The 13403-nt window shown below is 35.9% G+C and overlaps 1 protein-coding gene across 10 annotated transcripts in view; it reads right to left on the reverse strand.

Annotated features, from left to right (window-relative positions):
- LOC103129486 (discs large homolog 1-like protein) overlaps positions 1-13403 on the reverse strand; it is a 119551-nt gene that overhangs the window by 22891 nt on the left and 83257 nt on the right. For all 10 annotated transcript variants that reach the window (XM_016665127.1, XM_016665125.1, XM_016665126.1 and 7 more), the window contains 3 exons: positions 12669-12801; positions 9509-9665; positions 7937-8039 (listed from right to left, as the gene is read on the reverse strand). In XM_016665127.1, coding sequence (XP_016520613.1) covers positions 7937-8039; positions 9509-9665; positions 12669-12801 — 393 coding nt within the window. The remainder of the gene's footprint in view (positions 1-7936; positions 8040-9508; positions 9666-12668; positions 12802-13403) is intronic.

Raw genomic sequence — 13403 nt, forward strand, 5'->3', positions numbered from 1 at the left:
AACTGACTGAACAACCTATTCCCCTCCTCGCCTGTGGAGGCGCTGCACCAAGAACCACAGAAAGAAGTGACATAAAAACGTCAGAAGAAGACAGGGAGCAACTTCCAACTTCAGAAAATGTAAACAAAAGAAGCAGCGTCAGATTTTAGCTGTTGTAAGATCTTAGAATACGCAGAAAATGTATGTAAACATCTGATTTAAAGACATAATTAATCATAATAATTCTCATTATTATGGCCTTTATCAAATAGAAATAATTTTAGCAATTCTAACTGACCTAAAACAAAAAAGTTTAAGTCATTTTATTCGATGTATGTAAACTTTTGATTTTAACTGCACATATATATAACAATATACATAGGATGTAATTTCTCCTTTACCAAGATTTGTAAAATATAAATAATTCCAGCATGTTTACCTCCCTAAAACTTCATTATACAGGAAAATACTAAATTTGTTTACATACTTTCCAATTAATTAATTAATTAATTAATGTCAAAAACATTCAATAAAATGTTCAATTTTAGTTTCTTGCTTCCAAAAAAACACACAAAATCTCCTTTTAAGTCAGTCCTATATATCATAACATACATCGGGGAATATAAGGTCCAGGTTCTAAAAATAACAGTGCTGGCACTGAGGCTCATCAATAATTAAAGAGTAGAGCATTCTATGCAGGTATTGATTAGAATGATCAAGTTGCAAAAGAGATGAGAAAAGAAAAGCGAAAAACAGAGACTAAATCTCATCTCTATATGCTGGAATCAAGTTGCAGAGTCAAAACGGTGATTTGCGTCACACAGCAAATCTCAAATCAGTCATCTACCCACTACAACGGATGCCTGAAATCCCTGAGATCACATTTGTGTGGGCGGTGAGTCAGACCATTACCGCAGACGGCAGAAGAACTGGGGAGAAGAAGAGGAGCTGACAGGTGGAGAAGAGGAACACGTTCAAGAGACGAGCAAGAGGAGGCAGGAGAGCGAGTATTTAGTCAACAGTTTTTCTACGACTTACATTTAAAAGCCAAAACACAGAGAAGCTGCTAATCCACCAAATGACAACAAACGCACAGCGCACACATGCAAAGTTTAATAAGTAGGCTAACAGGAGTGAATAATCCTCTGTGCATCACCTCAGTATTACTGCTGACAGAAACCGCCTCTGTGTGTGTGTGTGTGTGCGTTTGTTTGTAATACCTTGTGGGGACGATTTTCCTGACATATATTACGTTGTGGGGACCAATTGCTCCTTGTGGGGACCGGAGCCTGGTCCCCACGAGGGGAAACCCTGTTTTTGAGTCAGGGGTCAGAGTTAGGACTAAGGTATGAATTGAGTTTTGGTTGGTTAGGGTTAGGTATGTGATGGGTAGGGTTAGGAAAAGGGTAAGGATAAGGTTTAGGCTGTATAAATGAATGGAAGTCAATGGAAAGTCCCCACAAAGATAGCCAGACAAACATGTGTGTGTGTGTGTGTGTGTGTGTGTGTGTGTGTGCGTGTGCGTGCGTGTGTGTTGACAGCAGTGTGTAATCCCACCGAATAAAAACTTCTGTGTAACAGATGAACATGAGGAAACTTAATAATGTGGGAGAATATGAAACCCAAAGGTCAGCCCTTTCTGGAACATTTAGTGCTTATTTTGCAAACAAGATGTTCGTGTAATCAACACAAACAGCAGCGGTACCAGAAACCCGATGAAACGGAAACGAGACGGGAACACAGAGGTCTTAAAAAAAATAAAATTTAGCTGAGGATTTCAGTTTCAGACCTTTTCAATCGGTTACATTCTCCTCTCTCCATCCTTTCTTGTTAAATGTGTTGGATGTTATTGGTGTATGAAGACTGTGTGTTTATAAAATGCAGTGAAGAGAAAAAAAAAAAACAATCCACGGTGCTGTCCATGGTGCTGAAACGGTAATGTTGGACCTACAGCGTTATATGTGGGATTTTTTAATGCTTGAAGTGACAATATGGCTGAAAAACATATCACAACATAAGCTTTTCATATCAGTCGATATCGATAATTATTGATTTTTTTTTTTTGCTTTAAACTGGTAAATCTAGCTTTCAGTCTGCTTCAGCTTCACTGTTATTACAAACAAATTATTTTGACTCAAACCTACATAAACTGTAACAAACATCTTACAGAAAACTGACACATCTTAAAGGACAAACATGTTTGATCACGGATAAACAGAGACTTGCGAACTTCTAGGTAACCAAGGCAACGCTAAACAAACGGCTAACGTGCCCGTTGCAACCCGTATGTGATCTTTTCATGACAGTCTGAACAACACAGGTAAGCATTTTTCCGAATGTGACCCAGGCCACTTGGAAATCCGATACAATCTTTTCAAATGCGACCTGAATCAGATCGCATTCATCTGACCTGAATGTCACTGATACTCGACAAACGTCACTGTTCTGCGTCTTGATACGTGTAACCGGGAAGGCAAACACCAACCATGGTGGACTGTAAAGGATTGAGTTGTTAATGCGCTGCTCCGGTCGGATAACAACTTCTCAGAATCATAAGATATGCTCCACACTAGCATCCATGTTTACTTCTGGAAACACTGAGCACTTCTTCTTCTTCTTTTTTATGGCGGTTGGCAAAACACTGAGGAGGCTCTCTAGTGTGACGTTATTGCGCCCTCTACTGTGCATGCGGGACACTTTCAGGTCGTTCACAGTTCACATACAAGTGTGAACGACCAAACAAAAAACAAAAAGAAAAGAAAGAAAACCTGAACATTAAGGTCTGCAGTGGGAAGGTAATAGTTCAGCGAAGGGCTGGGCGATATGGATTTAAAATTTTATCACAATATTTTGTGGAACTATTGTTGCATTTCAAGGTAGAATATTTTTATTTTTGTATTTATAAAAGGAATTTCTTATTTATTAATATTTTAATGTATTTCTAAAACAAAAACTTGAGTGGTTAAATGAGAAATCTGCAAAATAAGACAATATTTTTAAATCTGATTAACTGTCAGAATAATAAATTACTAAAGTAATTATCAGTTCAGACCTAATGTTGATGTTATTTTTTTAGTATGCGTATTACATTTGGACACACTTTAAACACAAGGGTGTATTTTTTAGGGATGCACGATGTATCGACACCAACATCGGTATCAGCCAATATTAGTCTTTTTTTTTTACATATCACCATCGGTTTGATAAGTAAAACTGGGCTGATATGAACAACCGATATTTATTTTTATCTGTTTTTCTCTGTTTATCTGGTTGTTTTCCCCACCGAAGGTGTGAAACTGGTAGTGAACTATATATAATAATGGTAAATATTGGTTATTGGCTATAACAGAAATATTAGATATCGGCCCAAATTTTCTTATCAGTGCATGTTTAGTATTTATACTTGCTCATAGCTACAATAAACACATTCAGGACGCTAACTTACTATGAAATAATTTTACACACAAACAAATCTACATCTGATGCTGAAATCAGCCATTTTTCACTCCCTGTATCTTTTTACATTATATCTATCTATCTATCTGTACACACACACACACACACACACACACACACACACACACACACACACACACACACACACACACACACCATATTTAGCTGTGTTGTGCTTTTCTGTGTTTGGCTGCAGCTCCATATTTAATACCAATAACAGGAGGAGACCTGCACACACAGACACTTTTCCTCTCCTGCTGCTGGAGGTTGTTATGAGCTCCTGTCTTTTTGGCAAGAGCTGCGTGTGAAACAGAGGGAGAGCGGCACGCCGGCGCCATGGGAATGGGACAAACATGGACCTCAGATGAGGAGGCGCCAGCGAGGAGCTGAACCAAAACGCAGCGTGGCCAGAAGGTTTGATGCAGAGTTCATTGGACAGTCACAAGGAAAGACTGTAGGAGTGTCACGACGCAGACACACACACGCACACGCACACACACACACACACACACACACACACTCATCTGCTTCATCAACATTAGCTTTAGAGAATCGCTGTGTAAGAGGGAGCGAGATGAAAATTCATTTTGAGAATTGGCTGATTGATATTACAAGAACTCCACTGCAATTATTTAGTATTTAAAACTTTAATTTTAATAAACTGCAACAAATGAGTTTATTTTAAAAGTCACTTGGTGCTGACGTGTTTAAGATTATTTTGTTAAAATCTCATCAGGTTCAGGTCCAGGCCCGTAGTCACAGTCTGACATGATTTTTCTGACTTTAAATGACTCACATTTTGCAGATTTTAAGCAGAAAACAAGCATGTTTTCTCCCAGCGATCAGCAGCACAACCATCTGTTCAGACAACTGTTCAAAACTCTATTTTTATACTGCAGCTACATTTATCACACACTCACTGATTAAACTGGAAAATCATCTGCAGTAGATATTACTAAATACTTTTGTCAAATTCTAACAAATTATTAGAGAAATTGACCAATTTTACCCCCAATTCAACCAGATCAGTCAGAAAATTAACCACACTGAAGCTAGCTTAACTAAGGCATAAAAATCAAAACAACAACAAGTAAACAACATAAATTAAATTAACAATATGGTACATTTTCCTTCTTGGTTTCAAATTAAAGCAATACGATTACATTATATGTTTTTGCTTTAATTTTTTGCCTTCATACCATGAAACTGAACAAGTTTTAGGCAAAGTTATCAAGCTGTGACTGTGAGTCTCAAACCAGACACTTATAAGTTGGAAAAATCTGTTTATTTGAAATATTTATTGTAGAAAAAAGCTTATACTGTGATTCTGTTAAAATGTGTGCAAACATTTCTGTACTACAAGCTGGAGGATTTTATTTTATTTGCAGATTTCCAGTAATGCAGAGAGAGCTTTATAACCGAGTCATGTTTTTGAAAAGATGTAAGTTTTGTTTGGCAGTAAACCGTTTTTGAAGACAGTTCAACCTTCAAGTTATCCAGAAAACACAAAATATCCACATATTTACTAATCTGCAGTATTAAATCGATATCAGCAGATAATCTCCTTAGGATTCTTACCATAAACTCACATGACATTTCCTTAATTAAGCAATTTGGAGCATTGTTAGTTGATGTAATTTGCTCTGTTTTATACCTGCATGGCATCTTGTTGTTAATTATTACTCCAGTGATTGTTTTTGCATGAGATATGCTGGATGAGGCTTCTTTTTATCTTTTATTCTTGTTAGCATTTCATACAATATTTATAACTGACAGTTTCTCGCTCACTTGCAGGAACTCTTCATTAACCTAAATCCTAATAAAAAAGAAAAGACACACACACAGAAATGTGCAGCTTAAATCAAAGTTCCAACCTGTATTAAAGAGTTAATGTAAAGTGGATTCATCTGATCGATTGACTAATGATCAATCAATAAGCTTCCTCATGTTTTTCCATCATGTTTTTTCTGCATTGACCTCTCTGCTTTTCTGCCACATCATCCTCACCTTTCAAAACAGAACCGAATAAAGTTCATTTTTCATCCCACATCGGACTCCATTTGGACCGTTTCTCTTTCCTGTTCTGGTACGACTCAGTCGCCATCTTTAATTCTATATCAACGACTCAGTTTAAGTGGTGCCCTCTGCTGGACGGAGGCCAAACTACAACAGTGAAAGAAGGTCTAAGTGGATATTATTAGTTAATCGACTGTAACTAATTTTAATCTAATAAGCCATAAATTAATTGTAAGTTAATTAATTGTTTGCATTTATATTTGGTAGTACAGGTATTTACAACCTTAGCCCTTGCTGGTATTGGACTGTTCACTCTGGCTTTTGAGGCTTTGAAATGTTATTCTGAAATAATTACTAGCCCAACATATGAAAAAATAGATAACAAAACGTCTTCATAGTAATGTTTTAATACTCAGCTTAATCCATGATGTTATGCATTCACATGAGCATTTATTATGGTGACATAAGTGAAAACTCCTGAAGTAAAGTAAGCTGCATTTGAAGGCCGATGGCAAAGAATGATGTAAAGTTGAAAATGTATGAAAGTTAGAAACTTTTCAAACGGCATCAAACAACAGATGCAGCACTGAGATCAAAGTGAAAATCAAAGTGGCTTACAACAAAAGCACTCTGACTTGTTTAATTTCAAACACATCAGGCTCTTAAATCATAGCTAAATATGAGATTGAGAACAAAAACTGGTAATGTTAATATTATTCCTTTCAATCACATCAATAAATATGAATAAAATTGTTAAATTTTGTGACAATACTGGTCAAGAGGTGAACTTGAGCAAACAGAGAGAGAACCAGCAATCCTGTGTGGCGCCTTTGTTACAACAAGCTCTGGCTTCTCTGGCTGAATATCTCATTATGGCCTCACACAAACATATCAAACACACATCTTCCTCCAGAAGAGACATTCCAGCACTAAACCAGGGATCACAGGGACAAATGTGGTGAAAATGTCTCTGTGTGTGTCCATTTGTAAATTGATTTACAACAGTGTGATCGACCACCCTAAACCACTCATTATTTACAACCTGGTTTCCAAGGTTACACCTTCTGTTACACTAAACAACATTTAGTTGTTGAGCCCATCTTCAACAACTAAATGTAGCAAGAGCAACCAAAGATTTTACTTTTGGATGTGTTTTCATCTTCTGTTGAAATCTCAAACATTGGTTAGAAAGCTTATGAGAAACTACAGAATATTTTTGGTAACACTTTATTTGAAGGCGTGTGCATAAGACTGACATAACACTGTCATAAACATGACATAACATCTGTCACGAAGTCTTTATGAATGTTTATGACAGTTGTCATGAAGTGTCATTCAGTAAATAATGACACTTTTAATGCAAAGTTGCTCTAAAAATTGCATTAAAAGTCCATTAAAAGTGCCAACTTTGCATGATTTTGTAAATTATGATAATTTAATGAAAAGTTGGCACTTTTAATGGACTTTCAATGCAACTTTTAGAGCAACTTTGCATTAAAAGTGTCATTATTTACCAAATGACACTTCATGACAACCGTCATAAACATTCATAAAGACTTCTTTATGGTCATGACAGGAGTTATGCCATGTTTTTGACAGTGTCATGTCAGTCTTATGCACACCCCTTCAAATAAAGTGCTACCTATTTTTTAAATCCATCTACAAGCTTTTGGCAAAAATATCAATCGATTTGACTATTTATCATGGACAGATAATTGGCAAAGTTAAGTTAAATTGGTTAGAAGAGTCTGAAAAAAAATGGACAGGATTGAGATTGAGAAGCCAAAAGTTCAGTTGTGTTCAAGTTGCAGAAATCTAGAGCAAGAGTCAAGATGAGGCTTAGAAACAAAATAAAACTGTAAATTTATTTTGAAAAACTGCAACAGAAACACTGCAACGGGATGTTACCACTGGTACAAACCAGGAACAAGAAGACGACAGGAAGTAGATGGAGTGCCGTGGCGTGGCAGGTTTTTTAATGACTTATTGTGTAAACACATTATTCACATTATTCCTTATTTAATGGAAATATGGCAATCGCAAAATTATGTAATTCTGAAAAAGTGGAATATTGACACAATTTTGTGCATATTTGTGATGAAAATGTAGGTGCTGAAAGAGTATTTTATTTAATTTTATTAATGGGGATCTTTTCAGATATAAATTCAGCATTTTGTGCATTTGTTTAAAAATAGTACCAATGAACATGACTGTAATATTCCCAAAGCAAATCCAAATTTTTAATCCAAAAATGGCACAAACATGGCACTAATGTTTCTCCTTACCTTTACTCTTTAAAATAGGAATTCTACCTCTGACTAAATATTTTATTTAAGAATTTGAAATGTAACATTTCTGTGGAAGGTTTACCCAAGAAAAGACAGGTACAGATAGTTCTAAGATATTTCTAATTATTTAGCATTCAACTCTTCTTCATCAGAACGTGATTTAAAGTTTTACAGTTTCTCACATCTCTTCTACTTACCCTCAGGTCTGTACTGAGCTACAATAGTCACTGTTTGCCCAGCATTCTTTAGAGCTGCAGCTGCCTGCTCATGTGTTGCACTGGACAGGTCCACCCCGTTCACCTGCACATACAAACACAAAACTCTTTGAGCCCAGATCCTAATATTCAAAGTGCATCTTAGTGGGTCAGTGCGTCCGGCTAGCATCTGTGTGTTTAATACATCAAAATTATTCTCCAGAGTGCTCTTGCATGAATAAATAATAACGTAACTCTATAGGGATATTAAGCACCTCTGCAGTCTGGGGATTATATTAATCTTGAATCCCTTCTTAAAAAAATTAAAACCATTTTTCATTTGAAGCTTCAACTCCCACACTCCAGAAAATATGACTTCAACAAACAACCAGGCCAGCCTGCCTCAACTCACACAGCCAAACAGGCTGCAGTTGGTTAGAATGCTCCAATTTTTTATTTTTTTTTCCAGATTTCTCTAGACATTTAAAATACATCTAAAAGAGGAATCCTGCAGGTTTTAAAATGGAATTCTGGCCTTTAAAACTGTCACTGGTTGCCATGGTTACCCGCATCGTATGCTGCCGTTTTAAAGTTAGCCGGCGTCGTACGCTGCAGCTGTTTATCACAGCTTGATAAGGTAAGTTGTCATACAAAATTGTTACTAATGATTGTCAATTTGGCAGCTTATTTCACTTGTAAAATAAGCAGATTATTTAACTTATAACACGGAAAACATGACTTGTTATAACTAAAATGGTCTTTAAACTGTCACTGGTTGCCATGGCTACCCGCATTCTTTGCTGCCATCTTAAAGTTAGCTAGCGTGTTGTTGCTGTATATTAAAACTGCAAGGAGAACTAGCATTTTTTTCATCAATATTAAGGAATTATTGACTTAAAACAAGCTCATATATCTTCCTGAAAAGTTAAATAAGAGTTAGTTTTGTCTTATTTCAAGTCTAATAATATATTTGCTCTAGAAAATAGAATAAAAACAATTGGTAAGAGTTTGGTTTTTGCAGTGATGTTCAATAGGCAGATTATTTCACTTATAACATCAAGTCAAATCAAAGTTTATTTCTATAGCACATTTACAACAACCTCAGCTGACCAAAGTGCTTCACAACAATCATCACAGGTAGATAAATGATGAAACAGAAAATAAAATTAAGTTTGGTAAAAATAATAAGACAATTATAAAATTGGCAGAAAATACCAAAAACTAATAATATGAATGAAAACCAAGACATCCTTAATTTCAGCTGCAGCAATTTACCAAAAAAGAAAAGAAAAATCTTCAATCAGTGAAGTATTAATTATCTGTCAGTGAAGCTAGTACTTTTTCCTCAATAAGAAATTATTGAGTTAAAACAACCTGTAAAGTTACTTGTAAGTTAGTTCTGTCCTATTTTATGTGCACCAAGATATTTGCACTAGAAACGAGACCAAAAGTACTTGGTAAGATTTTATACTTTTGCAGTGTGCATGTAAGCTTAGTAGTAAAAGAAGTAAAATTGTTGCAATTATTAATCGTAATGGAGACCAAAACCGTCCTGGAAGAGATTTTAGTTCGTACCGACAGGATGCGGTCTCCTTTTCGGAGCTCTCCACACAGATCGGCTGGACCTCCAGCCAGGATGAAGGAGATGAAGATCCCCTCACCATCCTCCCCTCCAACGATGTTGAAGCCGAGACCCGTGGATCCCCTCTGCAGAACCACTCGCCTGGGTTCTCTAAGAGAAACACAAACCACAGAGCAGAGGTGAAACAAATGAAAACAGTGTGTAGGATGACATATCAGATGATGATAAGTGATGTGATGGTGATGGAATATTTCAGATGGAGGAAGAATTTCACTTTGAGGTTATGCATTACATTCACCAGCAGATGTCAGGATAACACTTTCTCAGTTTTTAGCAGCTCCTACAACTGACCAGTATTCTTACATACACGGCTAATTTTGATATTACACAAAGTATTTTTATGTAATTAATGTTTTAAAACAAAATCTAGGCCAGTAAACTCCCCCGCCCCCCACAAAAATATTTACCTGTTGTTTAAAACTGTGCAAAACCCTGTTCTTATTTAAAATTCACAATGATGTACAGATTCCTTTGACTAATTTTCTTTATTCAAATATTGTCCATTTCAATTTTGCTTTTTAGGCAAAACGTTTGGACACCCCTGCCTTCCCTTTGCAATACTCTTCTTTAGGACACCAGTCACATCTAGAAGCTTAATTTGTATCACTAAAATACACACTAGCTTCAGTAAATCATATTTTTTGGGACGCACCAATACAAAAATTTGGGCCGGTATCGATATCCAGTTTGTAATATTTACAGATTTTATGGTCGATAACTGATATTTACGGATGTTACAAATATTTCACAGCGATTTTGACATCTTTGGGGTTCAACCCAATCAGAAACAGATAAAATTAAATATTAGTTATTCATATTGGCCCAGTTTTATTTATTGGACCGATAGCGTTATGTTAAAAAAATGACTAATATCGGCCGGTACCAATGTTGGTGCCGATATATTTTGCATCCCTGCATATTTTCAAATGCACTGATATTTATTGAAACACATTTATTGAACATACAGTTGAGAAAAAAGGTAAAATATAACAACATGGGCACTTTTGGAAGGTTTAAAGCATTATTAGTTGGAACTTACTGTGACAACAATATATCAAAATCTTATCTTGATAAGAAATGTATCATTTGTCATGATAATAAATGCATTTTGGTAATCGTAAATATCTTGGTACATTTGAAATAAGACAAAAATAAAGTGCAAGTAATTTTTCAGAAAGATATATGAGGTTGGTTTAAGTAAATAATTCCTAAATATTGATAAAAATCCCGAACAATGCACATTACCTCTTTTTTTTAAAATTTACTTTAGCTGGATAACAAGCTTACTAACCCTGGTTTTAACTCTGAATAAAAACATAGCAACATCAAAAACATATGTCTTCATAACTAGTTTTTATGGATATTGCATGAAATAGTAATAAAATACAGAACTGGGAAAATATTACTAGTAATTAAGTATTAAATGTTTCAATCTAAAAGTGGTTAGAGACGGATTAAAGGTACAAAAATAGATTTAAGTAGACAATTTGTTAAATTTACATGACTACTGTGAGAAAATAGCAACTAGAGAAAAGCAAAATAGCAACTAGAGAAAAAACTAGAGAAAATGACCATCCTGCGTTCAGTCTGGGTCTTATCAGATTTATTATAGTGGACGCTCGCTCATTGGCCCAAAGGTTTGTGACGAAATGAGTCATTTTCTGGTAACCACAGTGATGCCAGTGGAGTGACGAGGACTGGATGGGCTTTAATCCCTCCATTAAAATGGATTAAAGACAGTGGAGCAGCACTGGGAGGAAATCTGAGTGTGTTTGTGTGTATATGAGCACATATGTGACCTGAGTTTACACGCCGGACTAAAATTCACACAGCCATCTGCCTTTCACTGCTAACAACACACACAAGCAGCTGCAGAGTGGGAAGAAAATGATAGAGGTCACTCAGTTCATATGGGAACCTCAACAAGTCATAACTGGATAAAAAAAAAAGGCTCTTGGGTCAGAATAAATCTCTGAGAAGGATAATAAACAAACCCGAAAGAGAAACAGATAGATTGAAAATATAGATATTAATTGTCCAGAGGGAGTATTCACCCTCTGCAACTACGTCACTTAACCATTCGAGGCGCAATGACGGACGTCGGACGTTTGGGACGGGTGTATTGAACAGAGCAACTTAAATTGTTTTCCAAAGTTGTTTTTGCCAGGTTATTTGTGGCTTCTACCTGTTCGAGTCGAGCTAATTTGTATGTGACCATACAAATTGGGGCTCATAGACGGCGGTATTTACAAAAATTGGAAACAGCTAGCTTAGAAACTGACCCGTGCCTCCTCTCTCCTGATGTGTTCATGAAATTACCGACTTTACCTGAATTCATACCATGTGATTTATATCACTATGTCATAAACAGCGTTTCCTTTTACATCGGAGCTGCATTAAAACTTATAGAAGACGAGATGCTAACCAGTTTTTTCCATACATGCTAGGCTACATGACGGTACGGCACAGTCTCCATGGTTACGGTTAGACGCGTACCTTCTCCCTATATTTCTAACCATACTTACTTGTAAAGTATATGAACGTTAGTCTTCTTACCGTGTAAAAAGAGTTCTCATTAAATCTGCGATTAAACCGACGGCTGCCAGTCATTATGATTGACGGCTGCTCTCCATCGCCGCCGTATCTATCCTCATCAAAAGTTATACAATAAAATGATAAGTTTGGTTTGCATTGTTGTCTGTTTGTGCAGGCGGCCGCGCAGCAACCTGTGATCATTTTAAAAGAGAAATAAGCTAACTAAAAACGGTATTAGGTTACAGATGATTTTTTCTTCTACTTCGTCGTCGTCGTTGTCGTCTTCTTCTTCTTTTTCTTTTGTGTTTTATTGGCGGATAGCAACCAACTTAAGGTGCATTTACCGCCACCTACCAGACTGGAGTGTGGCCATCAATGATATTCAGAAGGAATTTAATTAATGCACACCTCAATGGCGTGTATGAGTGCAGGTTACAGATATCTGTTTTTAGACTAGAATTAAAGGAGCGCATTGGTTGTTTTGATGTCCGTCATGGCGAAGAGGGCGGAGTTCTGGAGTGCGTGACGTCACGTCAAAGGGGTCAATAATATTCTCACCTGGGAACGTCTTCGTCTGTCGTCAGGCTCCTGGGCAGCGGAGAGTATCTGGGCGTGGTCAAAGGGGCGGGGCTTACGGACTGGCTCCCACTCATGTACGGACTAACGTGGTTGTCCTGATGTGGGGAATATGCTGGTGGAAAACAAATAGTTTTTTAATCAAACAAAAATGTTTTAAGCATCATAATTTTGGAGCTTACTGCAGTTTGCATTAAAAAAGCAACCTATATTAGTTAAAAATTCAAATATTTAATGGTAAGTTAGATTCATAAAAGCAAAATATTTTGGTCTAGTTTCCACTCCAAATATTTTTGTACGCTTAAAATAAGACAAAACTAATGTTCGAGTAACTTTTCAGAAAGATATAGGATCTTGTTTTAATAAATTATTCCTTGATTATTTTATAACATGGAAAAATTGTCTTAAGTGAAATATCTGCCAATTGAACTAATACTTTTTTAGTAATATTAATCAATTATTTACTTAAACAGGCTTCTATATCTTGTTGAATAGTTACTTGTAAGTTAATTTTTAAGATATTTGTGCAAGAAACTAGACAAAAATTACTAAGTACGATTTTGTGTTTTTGCAGTGTAATGATCTTTAAAAAAATCCATTGGCATCAGTAGGATTTCACTGCTGCATTAAAATAATTAAATTTAAAAGAATTTAATCTCTAGATAGAATCACTTGATATTATTATTAATTATTATTATTATTATTATTATTATTATT

This window comes from Poecilia formosa, unplaced genomic scaffold (assembly GCF_000485575.1).
Source record: "Poecilia formosa unplaced genomic scaffold, Poecilia_formosa-5.1.2 Scaffold549, whole genome shotgun sequence".
Lineage (NCBI taxonomy): Eukaryota > Metazoa > Chordata > Actinopteri > Cyprinodontiformes > Poeciliidae > Poecilia > Poecilia formosa.